This window comes from Neodiprion fabricii, chromosome 1 (assembly GCF_021155785.1).
Source record: "Neodiprion fabricii isolate iyNeoFabr1 chromosome 1, iyNeoFabr1.1, whole genome shotgun sequence".
Classification (NCBI taxonomy): domain Eukaryota; kingdom Metazoa; phylum Arthropoda; class Insecta; order Hymenoptera; family Diprionidae; genus Neodiprion; species Neodiprion fabricii.
The window spans coordinates 17,281,933-17,297,608 of record NC_060239.1 but is presented as its reverse complement, the minus strand read 5'-3'; the positions used below and the strand labels follow the sequence as shown (position 1 = coordinate 17,297,608).

The following is a 15,676-nucleotide window of genomic DNA, read 5'->3' as shown; positions in this document are numbered from 1 at the left end:
TATACTATGTATATCCGTGACATATATAATATGCGTGCATATTGAATGTAATGTAAGAATGTAACTCGTTCGACTTTTAGAATCGCGATATCTCAGAAATGATAATTCTCAAGAAAAAAAGTATGGAAACCATTTTTGTGGATAATTTTATGGTCTACTATTTTGGTCTTAGCTATTTTTATGATAAAATTAACAGTTAACGAGAAAAATCGAAAAAACCGAAAATTTTGACCTTTGACCTTGAACAACTTTTTTAGCACACATGGTATCGATGGGGACTTTTTTCTTTTTCTTTATAATGGTAAACCCAAGGTCTGTACCAAAATTCAGCTCTGTCGGAATTATTGTGTTTCGATCACTATTTTTATGTCTAAATTGACCGGATTAATATTCGGCGGCTCGACTCACGGCATAGCATTGCTATAGCTACAACGTAGAACGGCATCAGACGCTCTCGAAGCATCGAATCGACGTTTCCCAACGACTTGGATCCTCGGCGTTCTCTAACGGAAAATGTAAACAAACTCGACGGAGTTTTCAACGGCAGCGCAGAGTCTCAGCAGCAGTAAGGATTCTCGCCGGCAGCATATTTTTGACGTCCGAAAATCAACGCTACTTTTCTTCGAGGATATTCGAGACAAATAAATCGACGAATATTTATTTGCAAGTCCATCCTTTTCTCACACATTTTCGTTCGCCTTTGGGAATTCAGACACGTTCCATTTCATCAAAAATGACGGACATGGCATCGTTGAAACGCAGTCGAGCAAGCGTAAAAACAAAATTGATGAGATTCAAAACATTTCTAACTGCCTTCAATCGGGATACAGGAAATCAAGTAGAGTTAAAGGAACGTTTCAAAAAAGCAGAAAATTTACTAGCGGAATTCGACGCTGTTCAAGAAAAAATACGCGTTCTCGATGTAAACGAAACACATACTGAAGAATTAGAAGCAGAATATGAAGTTTTTTTTCTTGAACTGCGTCGAATTCCGCTAATAAATTTTCTGCTTTTTTGAAACGTTCATTTAACTCTACTTGATTTCATGTATCCAGCTCGAAGGACCATTTGTTTAGTCCGGTTGAACAGAAGTAAAACCACTTGAGCCGTTTTTGAATACTGTTTACTTATACATTTTTACGAAGAGTTACAATACAGCGTGCACTCTCTTGACGCGGTATCGCCATCTTATCTTTTTCGCAACATAAGCGCCTCTTCTCAACGTTTACGTATACTAGGCTCCCTTCTTACCGACTAATACGATCTAGCCGGTAACAATCGTTACAACCGACGCGAGTGGCGGGTACATTATCCCTTATTCTGCTTTCGACTTGAGATGGAATGTTACATATTTTAACTCCAATATTACGAAAACAAAGTTTGAATCGTGAAATATGTTACCCAGTGGAAGAAACACTGGTCAAGGTTACTGCAGTCATAGTTTATAAATCTAATCAGAAACTTTAATTTTATGAATATTATTGATCAAATCGATATTTGCGAAGTAGTATTCCGAAATGCGACAAAAAAAATTATGTCGGTTGTGATTGAGCTAGGATTCTACAACAGGATCTTCAAAGCGACTTCACAACTTAGTTGGCATGCTGAAGGTTTTCTGTATAATGTAGAAGTAGTCTTGATCTGAAAATTTTATGTAAGAAGGATCTTGAATATGTAGGTCATCGAAACAACGATATGGTTTGCATGAACGTTTTCACCCTAATTTCGGGTCACCCTCAGGGCGGTTTAATTGAATTCTTTCTATTGACAAACAGAAACCTTATTTTTACAACTTGCTGATAGGCGAAAGAAGGTAATCATGGATGATTGATTAGTATTTCCATTGTAGCGCGGAAATTAGGAAAAAATCATGGCTGTGTACGTTGACACTCCTGAAACAATTCAAACCATGGCAAAAAAATTCTTGGAATATTGAAGATAAAAAAAGATGAATCATTTATAATTCAACCGCAAATCAATCAGTCATTATTCCCAATTCGCACTCATTATTCTTTACTTGAAGTTAGCGATCGATCATCGTCATCGAGTGTTTCTGTTCATCTCCAATATTCGAAGAATTTTCTAATTTTTTTTTTGTAGCCAATCTTCAAATCTTTTTCAGACAAGCTTTCTAAGGACCACTCTGATGATATATGATAATTGTGTTGAACTATTTTTGTAAACATTTCTTGCAAATTTTTGTAAGTAATAGTAAGTGGAATAAAAAATTTACAATTAATTATCCTGTATACTTCGATACTAACATAATTGCGTACTTCTGTTCTATTTTATTTGGTAATCCTATTCTTTTTAAAGACCAATGTAAGGCTACGTTACCATGTCAAATAATAACATATCTCAGTGTAAGCAATTATTACTATGTATCATAAACAAGTTTGTTATTGATTTATTCTTTTGAATTGAGCAAGCTGTTACATGGGTTGATTAGAAATGAAGTAGTTTTCTGTTCCGGAACACAATACAAAAATAAAAGCAAAAAGACTATACATCGTTACAATTGAATCAGTCTTTGATACCCAAGAATTAATGATCTGCACATGTTCTCGTCAAATAATTATTTCAGAAATTTGAGACCCCGAAGGCACCATAAATGATTTTGCATATGTGTACGCTTCTGATCGCGGAAGATCCTACGTTGTTCACCAATCAACTCGGCTGTCGGCTACAAAGATGGCGGCCACGATGGTTCACTCTTAATAAGTCTTCTGAAGGACGGTAATAACGTCTGATTACGTGTTCTGATTCACAACAAAATCAATAGGCTTTAAGATTTTAATGGCTTTCACTATTCTTTCAAATTCAAAGTTCAATATGCATAGCGGTTCGATACATAATGGTGTCCCGAGCAGCGTTCCGTGCCCAATATTTCAACAATTTTTTGCGTACGAGTGCATGTTCAGATTTACTTCTAAGTCAATAGGGGGCGAGATTTCAATAGCAGTGACTCCTCGTTCAAATTTAAACTCAATCTGTTTAGCCGTTCGTCACTTATTGAGGACCCAAGCCTAGGGGCGGTGAAGAAGAAGAAGAAGAAGAAAAAGAAGATTTTTCATTTCACATCAACTTTGACTGTTAATAACTTTAAAACTGGTGGGCAGGTTTCAATAAAATTTATAGTGCAAGGTCAGATGGATAAGATCTTTAGGACCTGTGAGTTTTGTTAGAAATCATTCACATGTTCCGGAGATATGACACCCTGATTTTGGGCTTTAGTTGGTCCGGGTGTTACGTTCCGAGAGGAACGTTCCGAGTCGACTCTGATTCGCCGCGTGATTTAAATTGTTCTCCTGACTTACGTAGTTGGTGTATGTAAATCTCGGGAATCCGCTGATCAGCTCCTCAGATCTTCTCGTTCAACTCGCCTACAATTCTGAAAGTTCGTTAGGTAGGGCTCGTGCCAACCATCACTATGCGTGATTGAAATAATTATTTATGACAACACTTGGGTTAATTACACATTTATTAACGGTCTCCTTTTAGTTCTCGATGGTAGGTTTACAATCGTGGTACAGATTGGTGTTAATCACTATCGCAGTGACAAACTGTTAACAAGTCTCGAAGGTTCTGAATGACTTATAATGATTTTATTCTAGGATTTCGGTAGAGGTCTGATCTGTTCTCTATGATGTCTGAAGTTCTTCTAAATAATTCTGTTTTTGGGAAGGTTGACTTAGAGGGAAAATAGGAGGAGTTCAAAAGGAGTCGCGGTTTCTCGCGGGTCTCGGATGATTGGTTTAGGATGATGAAAAAATTGGGGGTAAGGTTTCTGGTTCGTGCGTGGGATCTCGGTGGTGGATTGGCGCGAGGTGATTGGTTAAGAGAAGCAAGCGGCGAAGCGCTGACTGGTCTTGTTTTCGTTAAAATAAGGGCGCTATCCTGAATTCTGGGAATAGGGGTTTCTTTCTCTGTGAGCTATCCGTGATTTATCTTCCCTCGTTTCCGGTGTTTTGTCTTTTTGGTTATCTTATCTGTTGGAGGTTTATTATTTTGGGTTATTACGGTTGAATGGGAAAAAATGTATATATAACATGTATGTATGAATTCGACTGATGAAATAACGGTTAATCTAGCGTGTGAGAACTGTTGATATAAGAATTTGGACGTTGTGATGGTAACTAAGTGCGTTGGTATTAATCTACGACTATCGGTAAGAGCACGTAAGGCTCTCTTATGGTAACTGCACGCTGGTCAGGTAGAGCGCAGAGAAGGCGCCGCCGTGGATACCGGCTGGCACGTAACACGGGTAAAGATTCTCGGCTAGCGCTCGTTGACTTGCGGGCACTTGGCGGCGATTCGCTACCGCGAATCTTGATGACATAGATTAGACTATCGGTAAGACTCTTCCAGCCAGGTGTTACTCACTAACACCATCGTGCTGTAAATATTGGACACACAACAGATCTTATCGGTAAAACAGCGACTGGTGGTGCCATGTTAATGCTTTTATCAGTATCATGTCCTGAAAAGAAACGAGGGAAAATCTCACTTGATAGGTCAATAAATCAGTTGTTAGACTTAACAATAATGTATTTATTCATAAAACTCGAGGCAAAATCTATAGTACGCGAGGCGCTTCGTTTGACGGTTCTTTTCGTTCTGGTGCTTAAATAACTCGCTGGCTCTCTTTGCTTATTACACATTCTACACTTACAAATCTATAGTTGGAGTAGGGATGCATACATGCGAATGTTCACGTGTCTATCATGAATATATTATATGTATTGTATGATTTTCTACACTTAGTGTACAGTATATAATGTACTTATATTTTAAAACTTCCGTCGGTAAAATGTCTCATCCGGCAGCAAAAATTCCAAAAATTGTTGCTTATCTGATGTCACAAAAATCTCATTATCGAACTGTCTGTCGGCAAAATCGAGCAAAAATACAGGTGGCGCCATCCATGATAACGCTCTTGTTGGTAACACTACCTTATTGAAGGCTCACCATCGCGGGATAACATACTGACTGTCGGCAAAGCAGGAATCGGAGCTGACCCTGTCGGTGTGCCGTCATTGTATCCCAGTACTCTCGTATTATATCGACTTCGTGCGCCTACGACGTATTTAAATTACTCTGATCTTTTCTAAAATCATTACTTAAGATTAGTTATTATATCCAAATGTCGAATATTGTAAATATCATTAAAGATGCATTGAGAAGTTGGCTTCCACTCACGGGAAAAGTAGGACGCAAATATATTCTTTGTGTTGCACACAGCCAGGTTAGGGTGCATCGCCTGTAGCGTATTCGTAATAATCCATGGGTGAGTAGTCAAAGAGTTCGAAATCCAGCTTGAATTTTTCATAAAGCTGCCGTACCAAATTAGGTGTGAGTTGGGTGAAGTAAATTTCAGCGGCACTGGAACTACCGGCATTACTGTGTCTCCATTTGGGCGTCAATTGGTTCTCCATTCCAAGTTCATGTATTGCGAATATCTGGTCCCTCCACAAGGTCTCGACCTGCAACCCGTGCTCAAAATATTGTTTTCTGTGATGACTTTCAGCAGTTGAATTTTTACTCTCTGCAGTTTTGAATAATTGTGTTAAGCTGATACCAAAATATTTTGGATTAGTTCACTAATGTCGATTCTAAAAAGTCTGTCGTATTACAAATATGGCTTTGTCGATGCATTTTTTATTACTACTGTGAACCGGTTGAAACATAGATGAAGCATTCAGAAGCGTCAACTGAAGTCGGTTCTAAAATGAGACAGATCGACTTCGGAGTTCTTCTGCCTTATGTTTACACCGTATTATATCTTTCTCATATACGAACATCGAGAATATAGACACGTTCATGAGTACAGCGACATAGCTCTAGTCATTTGGTGTACGTGTCACGGTTAAATCCACGCTGCTCGTACGTCAAAACTATTTGTCTGAAGAAAAAATCAGATATATCCTGTTACAAATTTTCAATGGAGTGAGTTTGAAAATAATTATTTCTGTGAGAATACCATTTTTGGTACCGGTTTCACCAAAATAGTGCTGTTGCCCATGTCGATATGAGGAGCCAAGTGAAATTCGGAAAGAATGTCTAGAAATCTGTAAGACTACCAATTTTCAAACTTTTTCTAAACTTTCTTGCTTCAACTACCAAATGACTGGACTAGTTGAGAATATAATGATTTAAAGGTGACATTATTTTGAGTTGATTGAGAAAAATGGTTTCTCTGGTTAAAAGGATTATACAATTCTAAGCGAAATCGGTTTTTTGAACTGTTTCTTTATGACGAATAGTTGCCGAGATATTAGTAAATTTGCTACGCGAAGCAACATCAACCAGCGCCAAATTTGGAAAGTTTTCAGGGGCGGGAGGGCAATACCTGAAGCTGCCGCCCCCTACCACTGACTTAACCTAATTGTGAATTGAATTTTCTTCTTTGAGAAACGGGAAATTCATTAAGGTATTTCAAGAAAGCAATGGCCGTGTAAAGTTGAAGAAACAAACAAATCATTTATTGCACAGATAAGTCACATGATAATATGTTTAGGAAATCAAAAAGACCGACGACCTATAATGGAACAAACAAGGAAATTGCTTGAGGTGTCCCCGCCCTATTTCGTCCATTTAAAGATATGTTGTTTTTCATCGAAATCTAAGTGACACGTATTTAGTTTTTGTTGGAGGATAAACGGTTTAAAGGGGTGAAATCAACTCCCAAAGTTAGGCATCCCCAGTGGTAGTTTCGGAATTTCGCATACTTCCAATTCAGATATTTGAATGCAACCAAATGGAAAATAATTCTTCTGGTAAACAACGAAGAATTCATTTTTCCCGATTACGATAAGGTTAAATAGTCAAAATTTATAGGGGTTTAAATTTGAAAAAATTGAATAACTATGTTACGCCCGTGAAAGGAATTTACTTCCGAGCAGTAGGAATAAACAGGTTCGGCTTCACTTTTACGTAATAGGACAACCTGAAGTTGAGATGAGTGTTGAATAAACTTTGGTAGTTTGATATATCAGTTACGTGTTTACTACGTAGAAATTGAGATAGCGGTAGGAATGGAGTGGGCTGTGCGGAAGATATACGGTGTGTCCACGAGGAAAGTGCGCACCTAATGCGCGTGCGTCAAGTCGTTCGAATTTTATTGGCCGACTGTTACCGCCTGACTGAGCCGCGAACGCAATATCAATCTCGACTGTCAGAAAATGTCCCTAGGAGTCCACCGTTAGCTGTGGGCAACTGCTGTCGGTGTTGTTACGAAAAACAGATCGTCATTTCTGAACTGATCCGAAGTAAAATAAATCAGATACACGTTAATCGTGTCGATCAGGTCGTCGTATTTCTTCGACGGTCAATTTATTACTGTAATCCGAAAATCGTTATTAAAAAAATACTTTACCAAAACTTCGCGCTTCCCTTGCGAACTTGGGAGAGGTTATGTCCGCCACTCGCGAATTGATGCTACACGAGTGTAAACGAAAATTACGTGAACCAAATACTTAACGGTGAAGACTCATTCATGATTATCTGAAAAAGTCTAAATTGGAATTCGACGAGATACATCGGCTCACGGTATCGGTTTCATGAAGTAAAAAAGGTGGAGGGCCATCTCTGCAACAAGCGAATTCAGTGAAAAAAAAAGAGCAAATCGTACTTTTCGCTTAGAACTCGATCTGAATTCCGTCAGGTAAGTGAAAATAGGTCTGCTTTGATACGCAAATATTGTATTCGAGGGATTTTAATAAATAGACGGTGCAGAGTTACAGTTTATTATTCGTTGTAGCGAAACGTAGCGACAAATTATTGTCTGATGTTGAATTCGACCAATATAATGTTATTGCCATCTTTTTAGGTACGTTGAACAGTGATTGTTTGCTTCTCCCGGAAGTCGAAGAGCTGTGTCTCGATAGTGCTTTACCTCCGAGTTCTCCATCCGACATTTGTCAAGTTTTTCCTGCTTACAGGTTAAGAAGACACCCCGGAAAAACAGTAATAAAGTTATCTTGTTCAAAGGGAGTTTAAAAGAACAAAGTTGCAATAAAAAGAGCACTGGTTCTGGTTCTTTGAAGATGCTGAATTCAGGTATCCGAGAACAAAGGATTTCCTATTATTATTAGAAGATGATTCGTGCAATGCCTTCATACCATTATTCCTGTAAAAAAATAGTACTGTAACTTGTATTTATGGTACTGAGAAATATTAACATTGCATAAAATACAGTGATAATTCATAAATAAATGGCGCCGTTGAAATATTATTTAAATGTAGTATTTTTGAAGTCAGTCGAGCCTGTTCTATGGTTACTAAATTCTACTGTCAGTATTTGCGGAAAATTCCAAACGAATTTCTCGTAAACTTTACAATTAGAAATAATTTAAAAAATTAAACTTCCTGTTTTCAAATGTCTGACTAATTTTTAGGGTCCGACGATGCTTGCAATGGTTCCAAATAGGCTTTTAGTAATTCTGGTCAGACCCTATTGTACATGGATCAGTTCCATCATTGCCTACGTAGAGGAGATTAACGGTTCCCCATCTTAAGGTACTTTTAAAGACGCGTGAAAACTCCGATGCGGCCACCTTCCAGCGCGGTAATGCAGAGCAAAGTAACAAGGTGCCTCCGCACACCGCTAGGTCAATAGTAGAAACCTGCATAGAAGGTGCCCGCTGCATTGTGAAAATTCGTGAATCTTTCACAACAATGCTCATCAGCATGGCAATGTATGCAATCGATTGCATAAAATCATGATCCGAATACGGAAATTATTTACGTACATAAATGTACGTTAATTCTGCATTCGGTGAATGTCAAGTTGACGAGAAACAAAACTTTGATTTCATTAGTAAAATATCAACTTTTTGTAGAAGAAACGTTCCTCACACAACTGACGAAACTTCCGTCCCTCACTCTTGGACAGAACGGTGATTACTGATGAAAAACTTATTTCACACTCTATTACTTATGACGAGGCATAGAATCTATGCATCATACAAAAACTGAAAAGTATGTAACGGAATTTTCTTATCACGGTTTGTTCCGACAAAGATTCAAATGTAACTGAAGAGCCTCTCGCAAATACCAGAATTATCCGTTATCATTTTTTGTTTGTTATCTTTTTGCCTTACAGGACACAGATAAAACGAGACTTTCCTGATGTTTCAAATGATTGGTACTGAATTTAGGAGATTCGGTATGAACCAATTACATGGCTATATAACCGTAAACCGAATACTAGAAACATATAAATATAAAAAAAACCGGTATAAAGAAATTGTATAACTAAAATTGGTACGACGGAAATCTATGACGATAATAATTCAATCAAATGTATATCAAAAAAATTACTGAAATAACATGTCAAATTATAACTTATCGTAAACGTTTCTTTCTGCATGTTTTTCATATTCCGGTTTCCCTTTCCTTTGTTGAACTCGCTAATTCTTGGCTTGGCCAATAGAATTCCCATCGTCCGTCATGTTCTGGAGCGGTTTCTTTGTCACTGATCCTTCAAAATTTGGTCGCTGATAGTTTCTTTGTAATCACAAGTTCAATCAATAAGCGTGAACTTTATTTTGTTAAATTGTTGTTCATTTCAGGATTTTTGTTATTGAAGAGCGCGCTCGAATAACTCTTGATCGTTCAATCGTCGTCCAAGGAATCTCTGGAGGTCTGGGGCATCTATCATCCCAATAACCGCCCAGGTCAAGGCTTCCCCTACGGGCTTACCTATTAATGAGTCAAGTTGTCTTTGTTTTTGGCGGGCGTATTCAAACTGTTACAAGTAGTACGGATTACCCATACAACTGACCAAACTTTCGTCTCTCTCTCTTAGACAGAACGGTGATTACTGGTGAAAAACTCATTTCACACTCTATTACTCAAGACAAGGCATAGAATCTATAAATCAATACTGAGATTGAAAAGTGGTATGGATCCCCCACACAACCGACGAGTAACTTTCGTGTCTCGCTCTTGGGTAGAGCGGTGCTTACTAGTGGAAAAGTTATTTCACCCTCTAATCTATTATCTACGACTAAGCATAAAATCAATGAATCAATACTGAGATTGAAAAGTGGCATGGATCTCCCACAGAACTGACGAGTAATTTTCGTCTTTTGCTTTTGGGCAGAGCGTTGCTTACTGGTGAAAAACTTATTTCATACACTATTACTTATGACAAGGCATAGAATGTATAAATCAGTACAGAAATTGAAATGTAGTATGGATTTCCCATAAACGTTTCAAGATGTTCGGCATATTACCGATTTCCACGTGAAGTTCAATATTAAAGTACAACTCGAATTCGAGTGATGTCCAGTGATTTAGAACTAATTTCTTAAGTGAATAGTCCCTCGCTGCTGATGTTCGATCTTGCGTTTGGTTCGTCCATATTTGAAAAACTAGCCGCCCATGCACATGTCACACCAATTCTGCTTTAGTCAAAGCTTTCTGTGTCTAAAATATAGAAAGAATGTGTCAATAATCAGGATGAATAAACAATAGATCATGTAAAACAGAGTACTATACATTTCATACATGCTTTCACTCAAAGTTATGTCTCGAAAAATAGTGTTCGAGTGGTTGTCTGTGGACCTTATAACTTGCATTGTGTAACAAAAAAATATCCAACCTCTTTAATGATAAGCGATTGAACAGAAACCGAACCAGCATAGACCTGGTACTAGCTAGCTCAAATTACAATACAATCAACTTTCTGGGGTAACAAAGCTGAAAAAGGAAGTACCAAGGCCAGCAAATGCTTGTACAGCAACTCATTTGTTGTACAGAATGGCGAACATACTTTGCATCATGTGCCACGCAGCTGATGGATTGTTTTCGAATTGCGTTGTTTAATGTAAGCTCAGTTTCTTGCATATTCCAACCTTTGTCCATTGCTTTTTGCCAGTATCGGTTCATTTATGTAGATGCCAGATCTACGCTTCGTTGATAAACCCACGTGAGAGAGGCAATAGTATACTTGCATCCACCTGTCAACCAAGATACTTAATTAAAGATACTTAACATATATTTTATGTCAAAACGTATTGCTTTGTATATAAATACGAGCTCATACCGCACACTTGTGACATTCTGCGGATTTTATTGAATCTTGCCCTTTGTTCGCCATCGATGTTACGACTTACGACTTGTTACGCACTTCGTGCCCTGGACTGATGTTTGTTTCACAGTGCATGCTCAGCTCAGTGACGTACTTTCTCGTGCAAACCTAATTATATAGAACGTATAATAATGTCAGGTTGTGTATTGTATTGTGGCGTTTTAGAGCCGCCCGTCACAAGGGCACACATCCTAAGGAAATCTCTAGGAAACGTGTCCTCAGCGGGATACTCCAACCGAACTCGATACAAAATAGGCAATATATACTCTTAACTAATTCTTTCTTTGTAAATTCTGTATTTCGCGCTCCGGCGCACGCTGATAAGGTACTTGGACGACAACGATCTCGGTCACCGAGAGATCAACAGCTACCGATATCTACCGTTACCAGCTCTCGATGACTTCGCCTACCGACGGTCCAATAAGACCACACTGGCTACCTTGGTACACTTCTAAACACCTCGGGTGGCGTTCACCCGAACCTCTCGTATCGCCTCGACTGCCGGTGAACAGGGAGGTAAGAGTCCTTCCGACAGCTGAGGGCACTACTCCTCTAGGAGAAACCAGCCGCCCGCCTTATCGGATACCGTAAGGATGGCATACAGGGCAGACGGTAGCTTGCAATCTTCCGACTTACCGGCCTGGTGCCGGACCGACCCGGTGCTGGACCGACCCCAAACCACTACGTCCAGATTGATAAAGCCCTCGTTCTGAGGATCGACACAGCCTTCCTATCAGCAAGGACTAATCATGTGAGTCATGGTCCACGGTTTAGAGTTGCGGTGAGCCACCATGTGACTGCATGATTTCCTCGATATTATGGGTAGCCGGCCACTGCCTATACAACGAAACCGGTGGATGTGAACAATGAGGCGTCACTCTCCACTCGGTAACCTTGACCGAGAGGCACCCTGCTATGCCTCCGTCAAAAGAGTCCCCAATGATACGCAACCTGGAGAATAAACTCAAGCAACTAATAAATCGTACGAGTTGGTGTCAGCGACGAAATCACGAGCAGCACATTATGCCACATCTAGCGGTAATCTTCGACAACGCATGACCACGCCGTAACCGATATTCGCCACAGGGGGATGGCCTATTTGCGGCGGGGGTCAACCAACCAATTAAAGGGAAGAAGAATCACCTCACGACAGCGGCGAGATCAGCGAGCCGAACTCCGACCTCCGTCTATTCTACTTATTATATTTTTATTCATTTCCTGCCTATTGTATCGTGTATCGAATTCTTTGGAGTATAACCGAACGTAGAATCAGCCTCTAAATAATACCGCACCTTTTTCTATTGCTATTGGCATCCTATATTACTTTTGCTTATTATTCTTTTCTCTGTATCTTTCTGCAGTATTGCATTTCCGTGTTAATTTAAGTTCTGCGTAGTATTCTTGATTCTTTTGTACTGAGGTGTATTTAGTGTATTTCTTTATTTTGCGAATTTTCCGAATTTCTCACTCTCTCATGATTTTGTATTCTCTCGTAATTTTGTATTCTCTCGGCAGTTATGTTTGAGAATTCATTGTATAATTCTTCGGGTCCGTAACTATTGTAAATTATTGATTCTATCGTTTATGCATAACTCTACCGAAAGTTATTTATCGTACTTGACCGTAGATCTAGTCGATCGTTTACGCTACCGATTTTTGTAAATTAATCAAGAATGTCAATCTTTTTTACTGGTTGGAATCTGTGGTAAATTCGTCGTATTCTCCCGTTAATATCTCCCGAGCTATCGTTACTTTATTTTCTACCGATTGCAATAAAGTTCTCACTCTCGTTTTATTAATTACCAGAATAATAATTTGCGTAGCGTCATTTGCAACTTAGGTAAGATCACGTCGCCCGATCAGTGACGTGTAGTTTTACGTAAATTCTTGCATTATATCGCTCCTCCCGACCTACGCTCATTTTTCACTGTTAACTACCGTCTCTCGTTTCAAAGCTACCGTTTAATTCTATTCTACCGAAATTCCTGTGAACAACTATTGCCTGTTTTATTAACTACCGGTATCGATACCATTTCATTTGTCTGTCTTAACCCTGTAACCTACTCGACAATATTTGATGGATTGACCTGTTCATTTTTCCTAACTTGAGTTTATTCTTTGTTTCATTATTTTCTTTAATTCTTCAATTATCGTTAGCTGTACCTTGAATACCGTCACTCTACCAGTTCGAGTGAGTACCTGAGCCTAGCCAGCCATACAAAGGGTTCTCTAATTATTTTCCGTACGGTTTCGTATTATTTTTGATTCGTACTATTGTTTGAAAATCGACGATAACGCGTCTGGCGCCCAACGTAATTGATTTTGTTATAGTTTAGTATTCAGAATAAGTGGAGAATCGCGCCAAAGTGTCAACGGTAAGTCCTCATCTTGAGGGTAACAGAATTTAGCGTTACAGTATATAGTGGAAAATGTGGATGCTCATCGATATTGATAACTAAATAATTTCTGTAGACTCTTCTGGGTATAAAAAAATGTGTAGAAAACACAATCAATGAAGCAGACTACGGTTGACGTTTATCGTGGCGTTAGAAGTCATTTTCTAGAATCCCATGTAAAATAATGAAAATTTTAATGAATCACACATATATATGAAAAAGAATCCACAATTTCTCGAACAAATTTCATAAATTTAGACCAATATGATGTACTAACTCAACCAACATGATATGAATTACACAGCTCTACAAAATAAATACTTTTTTTTGTTGCTCTGATTTTTTCTGTGAATCCTGGTGTTTGAGAACGTAAAACTTACGAATATAATTATGATTATATTACATTGGCTCTGGTTTTTATGTTATTGTAGTATTGTAATCGAGGTGACTCAATGTTTAAAGGCGAATTTCTCTTGAACGGTTAAAGTTCTATATCAGTATTTTTTTATACAGCGTGAAATTTCCTATAAGAATCTGTTAATACAGATAGTTTATTAGATGTACGTTTAGATGGTTTATGTGTCAGACGTTTATAAGATATATTTTTTCCTAAATTTTTTTACCTGTTATTTAAATGGAAAATGGAAAAAAATCAATATTAAAATCTCGTATTTGGCTGAGATATTCTATATAAGATGCTCTACCGAAAGTTTGATGCGTGTTTGAGAGAAATTTTTTCTTTTTTTTTTTTTTCGGAACACCCCAATACCCCCCCTTTCGAAGAAACTTGTTGTGCCCTCTTTTTCATGGCGAGAACAACAAAGTATTATATTTCTTATATTTTTTATACTTCTGCCCGAATAATGTAAGCATAACTAAGGTTATTGATAGTATTTTTTTGATAAACTTTAGATATTAAAAAAAAGAAATCGAATTTTTCACCTAAACATTGCTTTTTTGAGTCATATATGAAAATGTCGATAAAATAAATAACTAGAGCCAATTTCGAAAAACTACGCTTACTCCTAAGGTCGTTGACATCGAATCTTTCTAAGACGACTCAAATATCAATAGCAACAAAACCACTGTTGGCCAGTGTTACCTACTAGCTTTACTCCACGTGTTTTAGCTCTAGTGGAATTTCAGTTTATATTGAAAAACTTTGCCACCATACCTACACCAATTTTTGGTACACTGTTTGTGGTTGCCTTTTCGTGAATCGTGGGTCTTAAGTTCACGTTTATGGGAAATTATTCCAGTTACACATTCACAAAAGTATCAAGAACTATAAATCAATAGTGTCAACCTACCACAGGAACCACCCTCTTTACAAGTGGTTGATGTATCAAGCAATCACAGCTCAGCCCAAAGTTCAGCAATCATTGTTTGAATAGAAATAACGATAATTGTTTACGAAAACAGTTACGAAAAAAAAGATTACGAAATAACACTAAATTCTGCCACTGTTAAATGAAAATCCACCACTTATGCAAAGCGTTGATTCCACTCTCTGCTTCGTTGCATGTTCCGGCACGTTTGATTATTATTACTTGATTTTATGTTGAAGACAGCTACAATCACGGTCGTAAACAATCCCAACGAACCGAATAGAAATAGTAGCGAGGTCAACTTATAAATCCGTACTTCGTAAAAACTTATTGTTCCATAATTTTCCAATAATTATATTACCCGCGTTGCACTAATAACAAACTCTGACAGTTGATCGCACCACGCGGCACGTGTTTCCACAGGCTATACAGCTTCTGTCACGACGTTCTCGTCGAAAGCGCTGGAAATATTGTACCGCGTGGTGTATTACCGTTTCTTGTAACTAAGTAGTTATAGTCCCAGTGATTAAACATGTACTTAGCCAACAGTGGCTTCCACCCATACCTCAGACAATCCACAAACAGTGGCATAGGTTCTGGGCCTAAAAATTTCGGTCTCAAATTTTTTTTTATATCTTGTTAAACACATTAAAATGAATAAACTGCGAAAATTTCAGAACTTATGCTACCTACGTAACAGAGAAAAACCACCCATTCTTGCGTTTTTCTAATTTTTGTCGTTTTTTCAAGTTTTCATCTGACTGAATAATAAAATAAATAGTTTCTGAATATTTCAAAAAGACTTACTTCCAAAATTTTAAATTCGTATTTTCACTATGAATCATGAGTCAAGTTAA

The 15,676-nt window shown here is 38.0% G+C and overlaps 2 protein-coding genes across 3 annotated transcripts in view; one reads left to right on the top strand and one right to left on the bottom strand.

Annotated features, from left to right (window-relative positions):
* LOC124187809 overlaps positions 1 to 15,676 on the top strand; it is a 340,932-nt gene that overhangs the window by 68,748 nt on the left and 256,508 nt on the right. The gene's annotated exons all lie outside the window — the stretch shown is intronic.
* The window catches only part of LOC124178173 (carbohydrate sulfotransferase 11-like), a 67,427-nt gene continuing 56,950 nt past the window's right edge, over positions 5,200 to 15,676 (bottom strand). For both annotated transcript variants that reach the window (XM_046561483.1, XM_046561424.1), the window contains exon 7: positions 5,200 to 5,483. In XM_046561483.1, the coding sequence (XP_046417439.1) occupies positions 5,247 to 5,483 (237 nt within the window). In that variant the 3' untranslated portion in view covers positions 5,200 to 5,246. The remainder of the gene's footprint in view (positions 5,484 to 15,676) is intronic.